The sequence below is a fragment of the Somniosus microcephalus genome, chromosome 8 (assembly GCF_052327205.1).
Source record: "Somniosus microcephalus isolate GS21.2 chromosome 8, FLI_Smic_1.0, whole genome shotgun sequence".
Classification (NCBI taxonomy): Eukaryota; Metazoa; Chordata; class Chondrichthyes; order Squaliformes; family Somniosidae; genus Somniosus; species Somniosus microcephalus.
In genome coordinates this window covers 1,676,684-1,691,372 of record NC_140994.1, presented here as the reverse complement: position 1 = coordinate 1,691,372, position 14,689 = coordinate 1,676,684, and the positions used below count along the sequence as shown (strand labels likewise).

The following is a 14,689-nucleotide window of genomic DNA, read 5'->3' as shown; positions in this document are numbered from 1 at the left end:
TCAGCAGGCAGATGGCACTTTACATTTAGCGTTCCCGCATCACTGAACAATGCACCTGATGCAGCATATTCTACAGACAGAGCATGGTACCACAATCCCCAGCACAGAAGCGATGCAACACCAAGAACTGGACACCAAGTCTTGAGAACTCACCTGGTTTGGGAATCTCGAGCCCCCTCTCTCTGTAGAAATCATGGAGCCGCTTTTTCTCACCTGAATACAAAGAAGCTCGCGTCACTCACTGACTAAACATGGCAATAGAGAATTAAACTTTTAACCCATAAACGGTCACAGTGCTAACCACAGCTGGCTGCTGAGACAATTAATCCAACAGACTCCAGCAGTGAGAGTTCGAGGGCCAAAGCCACCTCAAGCTCTGACTGGAACATAGAGGGTTAACCCCCCACTGTCCATCACACCCAGACTGGTGCAGTGACTGTTACCCGCTCTGCACTCCCACTGTCATGTTAAATTCCTCATTCCCTCTCTTTTGTTTTGGTAATTAGTCATTCTTTCCCCAAAGCCTTAACATGCAGTGAGACCTGCTCCCAGGCTGCTGCCCCCAAAGGACATCTATAGGGAGCAAGGGCAGAGCCCAAGGACAGAGAGCTCCATCGTACTGTGACGTGTGGCCCAGCAGCCCCCGACACTGCGACCCAACTCCTGCCTCTCCCCCGACCCCGTGACCCCGGTCCAGCCTGTCTCTCACCCCACCCCATCTCACCACACTGCGACCCCAGGCCTAACACGTCTCTCCCCCCACCCACCACACTGCGACCCCAGGCCCAAACCCTGCCTCTCCCCCAACCCACCTCCACACTGCGACCCCAGGCCCAAACCCTGCCTCTCCCCCTACTCCACCCACCACACTGCGACCCCAGGCCCAAACCCTGCCTCTCCCCCAACCCACCTCCACACTGCGACCCCAGGCCCAACTCCCGCCTCTCTCCCTACTCCACCCTCCACACTGCGACCCCAGGCCCAAAACCTGCCTCTCCCCCTATTCCACCCACCACACTGCGACCCCAGGCCCAAACACTGCCTCTCCCCCTACTCCACCCACCACACTGCGACCCCAGGCCCAAACCCTGCCTCTCCCCCAACCCACCTCCACACTGCAACCCCAGGCCCAACCCCCGCCTCCCGCCCCACCCAGCGACCCCAGGCCCAACTGCTCCAGTCTGTGACCCCAGGGCTGATGGACCCTCCCACAACCCCTCCCCAACACTGAAACGCAAGGGCCAGCTTGGCTTCTGCTGAAGATGTGGAGCACAGGATGACTGCAGTGCAGGAGGGGGTCAAGCTTCGTTCAAGTTCCATCAATAGCAACATCATCGCACCCAGATCCAGTGAGACACTGTGTGGAGACAATGCAAAGCTTCTATGTTGTTTATTCTGATAACGCAGCCTTGAACCTAACCAGACAGTAACGAGCACCTTTACTGCATTGCTCTGACATTTCCATTTGCCACACAGTGAGCTTGCTGAACCGGAGAACTCTTCTGTCCTGTGTGTGTGCTCAGTGAGGGCTGTGGCTTGAAGCACTCATTCTGCCCTTGACTGTCAGAGAGAAACAAGCTATGTTCAAGACAGCTCGTTCAGTGCGATCACCATCACTTACTGCTTTCTAAGTTGGGCACTAGCTTGTAAACAATATCTTGTAATTTTCTGTCCAGTCTAGAAAAAAACAAAAACACATTAATCACAAAAGTGGGCAAACCTATGGCAGATAGAGTGCAATGTGGCAAGTGTGAGGTCATCCACTCTGGATCTGAGAAAGACAAATCAGAATATTTTCTAAATGGCGAGAGACTCGGAGCTGTGGATTTTGGATGTCCAAGTACACAAATCACTAAAAGCTAGTGTGCAGGTACAAAAATTCAAAAAGGCTAATGGAATGTTGGCCTTTATTTCAAGAAGGGTGGAATTCAAATGGGAAATTATACTTCAGTTGTACAGCCTTGGTCAGACGTCATCTGGAGTACCGAGTTCAGTTTTAGGAAAGGAACCTCAGGAAGGATATATTGACCTTGGTGGAGGTACAGCATAGATTCACCAGGCTGATACCGGGACTCAAAGATTTACATTAGGAGGACAGGTTCCATAGGCTAGGCTTGTATTCTCTTGCATATAGAAGATTAAGGGGTGATCTAATTGAAGTGTTTCAGATAATTAAAGGATTTGAGAGGGAAGAATTAGAGCTTGGCCATTCAGGGGTGATGTCAGGAAACACAAAGGGTAGTGGAAATCTGGAACTCTCTTCCCAAAAAAGCTGTTGGCTGTGAATGTTGTCTGTCAATTGAAGTTTCAAGACTGAGATTGATAGATTTTTGTTAGGTAAGGCTATTAAGGGTTACGGAATCAAGGTGGGCAGATGGAGTTAAGATACAGATCAGCTGTGATCGAATTGAATGGCGGATAAAGCACAAGGGGCTGAATGGCCTCCTCCTGTTCCAATGTAATGCACATTAGAAGCGGTTTCTGCATCTCAGTCATCAACATCAGCGGGGGAGCGAGGAGCATCACTCATTCACAGTCACAAGTTTTCTCCCCAACCCTCGAGACACTGATTCCTGCTGGGGTTCTACCGCTCCTTCTGTGTGAACCAAGACAGTGAGTGATGTGAGGCTATTTGGGCGGCACGGTGGCATAGTGGTTAGCACTGTTGCCTCACAGCGCCAGGGACCCGGGTTCGAATCCGGCCTCGGGTGACTGTCTGTGTGGAGTTTGCACCTTCTCCCCGTGTTTGCGTGGGTTTCCTCCGGGTGCTCCGGTTTCCTCCCACAGTCCAAAGATGTGCGGGTTAGGATGACTGGCTATGATAAATTGACCCTTAGTGTTAGGGGGATTAAATACGTGGGGTTACGGGGATCGGGTGGGATATGTGTCGGTGCAGGCTCGATGGGCCGAAATGGCCTCTATCTGCACTGTGCGGTTTCTGTGATTCTGTGATTTGACTGCAGGTGGCATCATACTTAGCCCAATCCAGTTCTCAACCGAAATTCACACGAAAGTCACTGGAGAGTGATCAGGAACAGGAACACTGGCTGATTGACCCCTCCCGAACCCAGCGGCACAAAAGCAAATTGTATCGGCCTAAAAAGCTGCCCGAATCAGACTCGTCCCCCGAACCCCCCCCTCGCCCCGGTCAACGAACACCCCCTCGCCCCAAACCCCCCTCCGCCCCTCTCACTGAACCCCCCCTCGCCCCCTCGCCATAAACCCCCCTCCGACCCGCTCACCGAACCCCCCCTCGCCCCGCTCACCGAACCCCGCTCACCAAACTCTCGCCTCGCCCCCTCAGCAAACCCCCCCCGCCCCGCTCACCAACAGCCCCCCTCGCCCCGCTCACCGAACCCCCTCCCTCTCTCCGCTCACCGAACCCCCCCCCTCGCCCCGCTCACCAAACCCCCCCCTCACCCCGCTCACCGAACCTCCCCCCTCGACCCGCTCACCGAACCTCCCCCTCGCCCCGCTCACCGAACCCCCCCCACCTCGCCCCGCTCACCGAACCTCCCCCCTCGCCCCGCTCACCGAACACCCCCCCTCATCCCGCTCACCGAACCTCCCACCTCGCCCCGCTCACCGAACCCACCCCCTCGACCCGCTCACCGAACCACCCCCTCGCCCCGCTCACCGAACCCCCCCCTCGCCCCGCTCACCGAACCACCCCCTCGCCCCGCTCACCGAACCACCCCCCTCGCCCCGCTCACCTGATGTTGTACAGCGGCTGCGTCTGATGGACAATAACGTTGCACTTTGGACAGCGGTTGCTGTAGTCGAAATGTTTCACAATACAGCTCTTACAGACTGCAGAGACACAAGGGAGGAATTCGCAATGTAACATAGTCAGTAACTTATTCACTACAGACTATCAAAAAAATAAATCCCAGCGACACAGATAGTGAGAAAAATCCAGTGCTCCCATTGCAATTTTCAAATTGTAAACACTGTTACTGTCAGACAGTGACCCCGAGACACAGAGGGTGAAAGAGGAGAAATTATTTCCTCTGGTGGGGAATCCAAGAGGACATAACCTTAAAATTAGAACTCAGCCGTTCAGGGGGTGAAATCAGGTAACACTTCTTCACACAAAGGGCAGTGGAAATCTGGAACTCTTTCCTTCAAAAGGATGGGATAAAGACAGCAGAGAGAAAGGATCTGAGCTCCAAAAATCAAGAAGGCTCAAGAGACCAGAAGGAGCAGACCTGGAGGGAGCACAGCGAGAACGAGCAGTTAAAAGGAGCGGCAGCAACTCAACAGAGGCAGTTTTTGAAAAAGTGACGTCGGCACAAGTGAAGGAGCTGATTGGTGAGTAGCTGGTGAGTGTATTTTATTTTAAATTTATAACTTTATTTCTGCTGGGTGAGTTCCCAGGGGGAGAAATTGGGTGAGTAGCGCCACTTATTAGCGCCTAAAGAGGCAGGCAGTGGCTTTAGCGCCACTGGCTGCGCCTCCCGCAATATTGAGTTGGGGCGATAATGGTGGCGTTAGCCTTTGGCGCTGCGCCGCCACCGATGACGTCATCGGTGTGCGCAGCGCCCCATTTGCGCCCCGTTCACGATATTTGGTTGCGAACGGCGCAGTTGCACCGTTCGCTACCCGCGCCCGGTTCACGGGGCCTTACTGTGCCGGCAGCGGCGCAAGTTAAGGTGGAGGTGCGGGGCGGCCGCCTTTTTCAGCGGCTGCCTGCCAGCACCTCCGTCCCCGGCCTCCTGACCACCCCCCCGCGGCATTGCCGGCTGTTTCCCGAGAGCCCGGCACTTCTCCTCGGTGCTGGGCTCTTTTGCCAAAAGCACAATTAGCCATGTGGCAATATGATGTTGTGGCAGAAACGGAAACGTGGATCAAAAACGGTGAGGACTGGGCACTTAATATTCAAGGGTACAAGGTGTTTAGAAAAGATAGGGAAGGAAAAAAGGGAGGTGGGTGGCAGTGCTAATTAAGGAAGACATTGTAGTGTTGGAAAGGGAGGATGCTCTTGAGGGGACAAGGACAGAATACATTTGGTTAGAGTTGAGGAGCAAAAAGGGTATGATCCCGCTATTGGAGGTATTCTACAGGCCTCCAAATAGTGAGAGGGAGGTAGAGGAGCAAATCTGCTGGGAAATCGCAGAGATATGCAAGAGCTATAGAGTGGTGATATTGGGGGACTTTAATTACCCAAATATCGATTGGGATAATGCAAGGGTAAAGGGAAAGGAGGGGGAGGAATTTCTGAAATGTGTTCAGGAGAATTTCCTTGACCAGTATGTTCTTGGCCCAACTAGGAAGGAGGCATTGCTGGATCTGGTGCTGGGGAATGAGGTGGTCCAGGTCAACCAAGTGTCGGTGGGAGAACACTTGGGTACGAGTGATCATCGTATCATAAGATTTAGATTAGCAATGGAGAGCGGGAATCGCGGGCTGAGCGGCTGTTTAAAGTCCCCAGAGACCCAGGTAAGGCGATCTCCAGTCTGAGAATTCGGAGGGAAGGAGAGAGGTAAAAAGTAATCCAAGTGTGACGTCACCAGAAAGCGGGTAAGTGATTGGTTGGTAAGTATTTCTCCCTTTTTAAGCTTAGTTTCTAAGGTGTGATATTCACCATCTAGAATCGGGGTAGAGGGTATTTAAGAATAATATTAATAAATTTAATTAATTACATAGAATGGGAGATCAGGCGATGTGTTGCTGCTGCAATATGTGGGAGCTGGTGAACACCATTGATGCTCACGGTGATCACATTTGCAGTAAGTGTTGGCTGCTCGAGGAATTCCGGCTCCGTGTTGAAGAGCTGGAGTCCGAGCTTCAAACACTGAAGACAATCAGGGAGGGGGAGAGTTACCTGGACTCTGTGTATCACGAGGTATTCACACCAATTAGATTAATTAATTCAGATGTAGTCCGTGGCCAGGGTCAGGGTGGTGTGCCTAGAAATGAGGCAGGTACGGGGATCCAGGAGGTAGTGTTGGAGGAGCCGCAGCCCTTGCACTTGTCCAACAGGTTCAAGGCTCTTACTCCCTGTGAGGATGGGAACAGGGACTGCAGGGAGGATGAGCAACCTGGCCACAGCACCGTGGAGCGGGGGGCCATTCAAGTGGGGGGAGATAAAAGAAATGTTGTAGTGGTAGGGGATAGTATCGTTAGGGGGATAGATAGAGTTCTTTGCAGCCGAGAGCGAGAGTCCCGAAGGCTATGTTGCCTGCCCGGTGCCAGGGTTAAGGACATCTCCTCTGGACTGGAGAGAAATTTGGAGTGGGAGGGGGAGGATCCAGTTGTCGTGGTCCATGTTGGTACCAACGACATAGATAGGACAAGGAAGGAGGTTCTGCTGAGGGAGTTTGAGCAGCTAGGGGCCAAATTAAAAAGCAGAACCACAAAGGTAATAATCTCTGGATTATTACCTGAGCCACGAGCGAATTTGGCTTGGACAAATAAAATTAGAGTTAAATGCGTGGCTCAAAGACTGGTGTGGGAGAAATGGGTTTTGCTTCCTGGGACACTGGCACCAGTACTGGGGCAGGAGGGAGCTGTTCCGTTCAGACAGGCTTCACTTGGCCAGTGCTGGGACAAGTGGATCATATAACTAGGGCTGTAGAGAGGGCTTTAAACTAACTAGTGGGGCGGGGGGGGGAGGTTCCTAGAGAGCAAATAATAAAAATGACAACAGAGAAGGTCATAGACTTAGGTAGCAGTGGGGAAATTAAAAACCAGAGCATGTCAGGAAGGGGCAGAAGGTATGGAGTAAAAGGTAAAGTAATAAAAAGGGCAAAAGCAGGAACTAAGTGTCACAAAACATCTTTGAAAGTTCTCTATCTGAATGCACGTAGCATTTGTAACAAAATAGACGAGTTAATGGCACAAATAACTGCATATGGGTATGATCTTGTGGCCATTACAGAAACATGGCTGCAGGGTGACAATGCCTGGGAATTAAACATACCAGGTTATTTAACGATCAGGAAGGACAGGCAGGAAGGAAGGGGAGGTGGGGTGGCTATGTTAATAAAGGAAGGAATCACTGTAATACAGAGAAATGATATTGGGTCAAAAGATCAGGATAATGAAACAGTTTGGGTGGAGGTAAGGAATAATAAGGGGGAAAAAACACTAGTGGGCGTAGTCTATAGGCCTCCGAACAGTGGCAACTCTGTTGGACGGAGTATCAATCAGGAAATAGTTGAGGCTTGTAATAAGGGAACATCTATAATTATGGGGGATTTTAACTATCATATTAATTGGACAAATCAAATTGGGCAGGGCTGCCTTGAGGATGAGTTCATTGAGTGTATTAGGGATGGGTTTCTTGAGCAGTATGTAACTGAACCAACCAGGGGGCAAGCAACCTTAGGTCTGGTCCTGTGTAACGAGACAGGATTAATTAAAAATGTCCTAGTAAAGGATCCCCTTGGAATGAGTGACCATAACATGGTTGAATTCCATATTCAATTAGAGGGTGAGAAGGTTGGATCTCAAACAAGCGTGCTAAGCTTGAATAAAGGAGACTGTGAAGGTATGAGAGCGGAATTGAGTAGAGTGGATTGGGAAAATAGATTAAAGGGTAAGACGATACATGATCAGTGGTGTACATTTAAGGAGTTATTTTACAACTTCCAAAAAAAATATATTCCACTGAGAAGAAAAGGGTGTAAAAGAAAAGACAGCCATCTGTGGCTAAGTAAAGAAATTAAGGATAGTATTCGACTAAAAACAAGGGCATATAAGGTAGCCAAATCTAGTGGGAGGATAGAGGATTGGGAAAACTTTAAAAGACAGCAAAAAATAACAAAAAGATTGATTAAGAAAGGGAAGATAGATTATGAAAGTAAATTAGCAAAAAATATAAAAACAGATAGTAAGAGTTTTTATAGTTATATCAAAAGAAAAAGGGTGGCTAAAGTAAATGTTGGTCCCTTAGAGGATGAGACCGGGAAATTAATGGTGGGAAATATGGAGATGGCAAAAACACTGAATGAATATTTTATGAATATTTTATATCAGTCTTTACAGTAGAAGACACTAAGAATATCCCAACACTGGACAAACAGGGGGCTAAAGGGGGGGGGGGGGGGGGGGGGGAGGAGCTAAACACGATCAAAATCACTAAGGAAGTGGTACTCGGTAAAATAATGGGACTCAAGGCGGATAAATCACCTGGACCTGATGGCTTGCATCCTAGGGTCTTGAGGGAAGTGGCGGTAGGGATTGTGGATGCATTGGTAATAATTTTCCAAAACTCCCTGGACTCGGCAAAGGTCCCGGCAGACTGGAAAACTGCTAATGTAACACCCTTATTTAAAAAGGGCAGTAGACAGAAGGCTGGAAACTATAGATCGGTTAGCCTAACATCTGTGGTAGGTAAAATTTTGGAGTCCATTATTAAAGAGACAGTAACAGGACATTTGGATAATCATAATTTAATAGAACAAAGTCAGCATGGTTTTATGAAGGGGAAGTCATGTTTGACAAATTTGCTGGAGTTCTTTGAGGAAGTAACATATAGGGTGGATAAAGGGGAACCAGTGGGCGTAGTGTATTTAGACTTCCAAAAGGCATTTGACAAGGTGCCACACAAAAGATTATTGCTTAAGATAAAAAATCATGGGATTGGGGGTAATATTCTGGCATGGATAGAGGATTGGCTATCTAACAGAAGGCAGAGAGTTGGGATAAATGGTTCATTCTCAGACTGGCAATCAGTAACTAGTGGTGTTCCGCAGGGGTCAGTGCTGGGTCCCCAACTCTTTACAATCTATATTAACGATTAGGAGGAGGGGACCGAGTCTAACATATCAAAGTTTGCAGATGATACTAAGATGGGAGGGAAAGTAGTGAGTGAGGAGGACATAAAAAACCTGCAAGGGGACATAGACAGGATAAGTAAGTGGGCAGAGATTTGGCAGATGGAATACAATATAGGAAAGTGTGAGGTTATGCACTTTGGCAGGAAAAATCGTAGAGCAAGTTATTATCTTAATGGCAAGAAACTGGAAAGTACTGAAGTACAAAGGGATCTGGGGGTCCTGGTGCATGAAACTCAAAAGGTTAGTATGCAGGTGCAGCAAGTGATTAAGAAGGCCAATGGAATGTTGGCTTTCATTGCTAGGGGAATAGAATATAAAAATAGGGAGATATTGCTTCAGGTGTACAAGGTATTGGTGAGACCGCACCTGGAATACTGCATACAGTTTTGGTGTCCATACTTAAGAAAGGACATACTTGCTCTCGAGTCAGTACAACGAAGGTTCACTCGGTTAATCCCGGGGATGAGGGGATGGACATATGAGGAGAGGTTGAGTAGATTGGGACTCTACTCATTGGAGTTCAGAAGAATGAGAGACGATCTTATTGAAACATATAAGATTGTGAAGGGGTTGGATCGGGTGGATGCGGGGAAGGTGTTCCCGATGATGGGTGAAACTAGAACTAGGGGGCATAGTCTTAGAATAAGGGGCTGCTCTTTCAAAACTGAGATGAGGAGGAACTACTTCACTCAGAGGGTGGTAGGTCCATGGAATATGCTGCCCCAAAAAGCTGTAGAAGCTACATCATTACATAAATTTAAAACAGAAATAGACAGTTTCCTAGAAGTAAAGGGAATTAAGGGTTACGGGGAGCGGGCAGGAATTAGGACGAGTCTAGGTTCGGATCGGTCATGGCCCCGTGGGTAGCAGAGCGGGCCCAGGGGCCGTGTAGCCTGATCCTGCTCCTATTTCGTGTGTCTAATTCTGTTAGATTCAGGAGATGGTTCTGTGATAGTGGATTGGCGGTTAGGATCAGATCAGCCATGATCTTATTGAATGGCGGAGCAGGCTCGAGGGGCCGATTGGCCTACTCCTGCTCCTATTTCTTATGTTCTTATGTTATGAGAGGAGCGAGGAACAATCTAGAGTGGAGCTTCTAAACTGGAATAGGGCTAACTTCAATGGGATGCGAAAGGATCTAGCCAGGGTAAAATGGAACCAAAGACTGACAGGAAAAACTGTAACGGAACAATGGGTGATCTTTAAGGAGGAGATGTTCCAAGTACAGGCTAGGTACATTCCAACAAGAGGGAAGGGAACCAAAGCAAAGGCTCCTTGGATGACGAGGGAGGTAGAGATGATGAAACAAAAAAAGAGGGTGTATGATGAATTTCAGGTGAATTCTTCAAGGGAGAACCAGACCAAATACAATAAGTTGAAAGTGGATGTGAAGATGAAATAAAATTGGCAAAAAGAGAATATGAGAGTAGAATGGCAGTTAATATAAAAGGGAACCCAAAAATCTTCTACTTGCATGTAAACAGTAAGCGGGTAGTAAGAGGTGGTGTGGGGCCTAGTAGCGACAAAGAAGGTGATATATGTTTAGAGGCGCAGGGCAAGGCTAGAATACTCAACGAGTACTTTGTATCGGTGTTTACTAAGGAGGTGGATGCTGACAAAATATCGGTAGAAGCAATGGAATGGGCGAAAATTGATAGACAAGCTGGGCAGGCTTAGAGTGGATAAGTCACCTGGTCCAGACGGTTTGCATCCCAGGTTGCTAAGGGAATTGGGGGAGGAGATAACGGAAGGGCTTGCCATAATTTTCCAATCTTCCCTAGATGTGGGGGAGGTGCCTGAGGATTGGAAAGTGGCAAATGTGACACCATTGTTCAAGAAAGGGTGCAAGGACAATCCTAGTAACTACAGGCCGGTCAGTTTAACATCAGTGGTGGGTAAAATTTTTGAAACAATAATCAAGAAAAAAATTAACTGGCACTTGGAGAGGTTTAAGCTAATTAAGGAGAGCCAACACAAATTTGTAAAAGGCAGATTGTGTTTGACTAATCTAATTGAATTTTTTGATGAAGTATCAGAGTGGATTGATGAAGGGAATGCAATGGATGTCATCTACATGGATTTTTGGAAGGCGTTTGACAAAGTACCACATAGAAGGCTGGTTAACAAAATTGAGGCTCATGGAATTTTTAAATATTCGTTCCGGGGATGTGGGCATCGCTGGCAAGGCCAGCATTTATTGCCCATCCCTAATTGCCCTTGAGAAGGTGGTGGTGAGCCGCCATTTCAGAGGGCAGTTAAGAGTCAACCAAATTGCTGCGGGTCTGGAGTCACATATAGGCCAGATTGGGTAAGGGTGGCAGATTTCCTTCCCTAAAGGACATTAGTGAACCAGATGGGTTTTTATGACAATCCGATAGTTTCATGGTCACCATTATTGATACTAGCTTTTTATTCTAGCTTTTTATTCCAGATTTATTTAATTACAGGAAACTTTGTGCTATCCGGAGGTGAGCTATCTGGCAATCTGGAGCCAGCGGCAAAAATCAGCAGCCGTTTTTTATTCTTTTTGTTTGTTTTTTTTGCTTTGTTTGAACAGTCAAGCTGTGCAAGGTCTGCAGCTATAGCAACAGCTTCAGCTACAGAGCTTTAGGGCTACACCAGAGTGTTTAGAAGCTGTTGCTAAGCAACAGTGTTTGTTGTCAAATATGGAGATAAGAATCTCCGTATCTCTCAACATTAACTCTGGAGAGTACGGCAGTTTTGAGGCAACGGCAGCAGCTCGGTCCCGTGGGTGCCGGATAGCACAAAGTTTCCTGTAACTGAATTTAAATTCCCCAGCTGCCATGGTGGGATTTGAACTCGCGTCTCCAGATCATTAGTCCAGGCCTCTGGATTAGTCGTCCAGTAACATAACCACGATGCTACCGTTCCCGATGCGTTCCCTATAGGTGGGTCAGTGGCAGCTTGGATAAGGAATTGGCTTAAGGACAGGAAACAGCGAGTTGTGGTAAATGGCTGTTTTTCAGACCGGAAGATGGTAGACAGTGGTGTTCCTCAAGAGTCAGTGCTGGGGCCACTACTTTTTTTTGATATATATATATAAATGACCTGGATATTGGAATACAGAGCAGAATTTCTAAATTTGCCGATGACACCAAACTTGGGGGTGTGGCAACAGTGATGATGAAACCAATTGACTGCAACAAGACAGAAAGGCTAGCAGAATGGGCAGACAAGTGGCAGATGGAATTTAATAAAGAGAAGTGTGAAGTGATGCATTTTGGCAGAAGGAACAGGGAGGCAATATACACTTAATGGCACAGTTTTAAAGAGCGTGCAGGGACAGAGGGACCTGGGAGTTAATGTGCATAGGTCCCTAAAGGTGGCAGGACATATTGAGAGAGTGGTTAACAAAGCATATGGGATCTCGGGCTTCATAAATAGAGGTATTGAGTACAAAAGTAGAGAAGTTATGCTGAACCTTTATAAAGCGCTGTTTAGGCCACAACTGGAATATTGTGTCCAGTTCTGGTTACCACACTTTAGAAAGGATGTGAAGGCCCTTGAGAGGGTGCAGAGGAGATTTACCAGAATGGTTCTGGGGGTGGGGGATCTTAGCTACAAGGACAGGTTGGAGAAGCTGAATTTGTTTTCATTACAGCAAAGGAGGTTGAGGGGTGATTTGATAGAGGTGTACAAGATTATGACGATTTGGATAGGCTAGATGGGGAAAGGCTGTTCCCACTAGTTGATGGTACAAGGACTAGGGGGCACAGATTTAAGGTTTTGGGCAAGAGATACAGGGGGAATGTGAGGAAAAACTTTTTTACGCAGCGAGTGGTGATGACCTGGAATTCGCTGCCGACGGAAATGGTGGAAGCGGCGACACTCGATGTTTTCTAGGGGAGACTGGATAGGCACTGGAGGGAAATAAACTTGCAGGGCTACGGGGATAGAGTGGGGGAATGGGACTGACTGGATTGCTCTACAGAGAGCCGGCACAGGCTCGATGGGGCGAATGGCCTCCTTCTGTGCCGTTATGACCCTATGGGGTAAAAATTGGGTAGCGTCCTTCGGGGCGCTACATTCGCCAGTAATTTTAGCGCCCTGAAAAAGTTAGCGCCCCCGCAGTTGATTTTCCAGGTAGCGCCCCGAGAAGGAGATGGGGCGATACTGGAAGCGCCCTGCGTCCCTCTTGGAGCTCTGCGAGCCAATATCGTGGCCCCACGTGCCGCGGTACTGCAGGCCTTCCTCTGCTTATTAAAGGGGAAAGGTCTGGCGCAGCGCGTCCCGGCGCCCAGCTGGGCCACCAGGGATTGGGAGTGCCGGCAAACGAGCCCGGCGCTCAAGAGGAGTGCCGGGCTCACGGAGAGCAGCCGACACCCCGCTGGGGGGCTTCACGGGGGCAGGTGCTGGGAGGCGGCCAGCAACATAAACCCGCCACCCCCCCTTTAACTAGCGCCGCCCTGGCTGCAGGTAGGCACCCCTGACCCCGGCGGACATGGCGTCCGGTGGTACGTTGGGGGCGCCACCCAATATTACAGCCGGGGTGCGAGCGGTGTATTGCACACGGCGATGACGTCATCGCGGCAACGCTGCGCTAACGGTTAGCACCACCGCTAACCTCCCGCTGAATTTTACGGAAGGCGTTAGCAGCGCTGCGCCCAGGCGCTAGTTGATTTGCGCCCCGTTAGCGCCCTCTTAGGGCGCTAACGGGAGGCGCAAATCAACCAAATTTAGCCCCCTTGGACTCTATAAGTAGATTCAGTTTGGGTGGAGCCAAGAAACAGCAAGGGGCAGAAAACATTGGTAGGAGTTGTTTATAGGCCCCCAACCAGTAGTTGTAATGCAGGGCAGAGTATCAATCAGGAAATTAGAGGCGCATGTAACAAGGGTTGCACAATGTTCAGTTCCATTCGCAACTCCTCAGATAATGAAGCAGTCCATGCCCGCATGCAGCAAGACCTGGACAACATTCAGGCTTGGGTTGATAAGTGGCAGGTATCATTCGCACCACACAAGTGCCAGGCAATGACACTCTTCAACAAGCGAGAGTCTAACCACTGTCCCTTGACATTCAACGGCATTACCATCGCCGAATCCCCCACCATCAATATCCTGGGGGGGTCTCCATTGACCAGAAACTTAACTGGACCAGCCACATAAATACTGCGGCAATAAGAGCAGGATAGAGGCTAGGTATTCTGCAGCGAGTGTCTCACCTCCTGACTCCCCAAAGCCTTTCCACCATCTACAAGGCACAAGTCAGGAATATGATGGAATACTCTCCACTTGCCTGGATGAGTGCAGCTCCAACAACACTCAAGAAACTCGACACCATCTAAGACAAAGCAGCCCGCTTGATTGGCACCCCATCCACCACCTTAAACATTCACTCCCTCCACCACCGGCATATCCTGGCTGCAGTGTGTACCATCTACAAGATGCACTGCAGCAACGCGTCAAGGCTTCTGCAGCAGCACCTCCCAAACCCATGACCTAATGAAATCCGAAACTAGTGTCTTCAATCTAAACAAAGCAAACTACGTAGGTATGGGGGGGGGGCGAGTTGGCTAAGGTAGATTGGGAAACTACATTAAAAGGTATGACGGTAGACAAGTAATGGCTAGCATTTAAAGAATTAATACATAATTTACAACAAATATACATTCTTTTAAGGCACAAAAAAACCCATGGGCAAAGTAGTCCAACTGTGGCTAACAAGCGAAGTTAATGATAGTATTAGATCAAAGGAAGAAGTTCATCATGTTGCCAAAAAGAGTAATAAGCCTGAGGATTGGGAGGATTTTAGGATTCAGCAAAGGAGGACCAAGAAATTGATAAGGAAAGAGAAAAAAGAATATGACAGTAAATTAGCAAGAGACATAAAAATAGATTGTAATTAGTGAAAGTAAACGTGGGCCCGTTAGAGGCAGAGACAGGAG

At 48.6% G+C, this 14,689-nt stretch overlaps 1 protein-coding gene across 7 annotated transcripts in view; it reads right to left on the bottom strand.

The window, feature by feature from the left end:
- The window catches only part of LOC147113236 (polycomb group RING finger protein 6-like), a 210,386-nt gene that overhangs the window by 183,685 nt on the left and 12,012 nt on the right, over window positions 1–14,689 (bottom strand). For all 7 annotated transcript variants that reach the window (XR_015079171.1, XR_015079170.1, XM_085994103.1 and 4 more), the window contains exons 3-5: window positions 3,714–3,810; window positions 1,622–1,677; window positions 154–213 (exon numbers count right to left, since the gene is read on the bottom strand). Coding sequence is in view for 5 of the 7 variants with exons in the window: in XM_085994103.1 (XP_085850229.1) it covers window positions 154–213; window positions 1,622–1,677; window positions 3,714–3,810 (213 nt within the window). In the remaining 2 variants the exon portion in view is untranslated. The remainder of the gene's footprint in view (window positions 1–153; window positions 214–1,621; window positions 1,678–3,713; window positions 3,811–14,689) is intronic.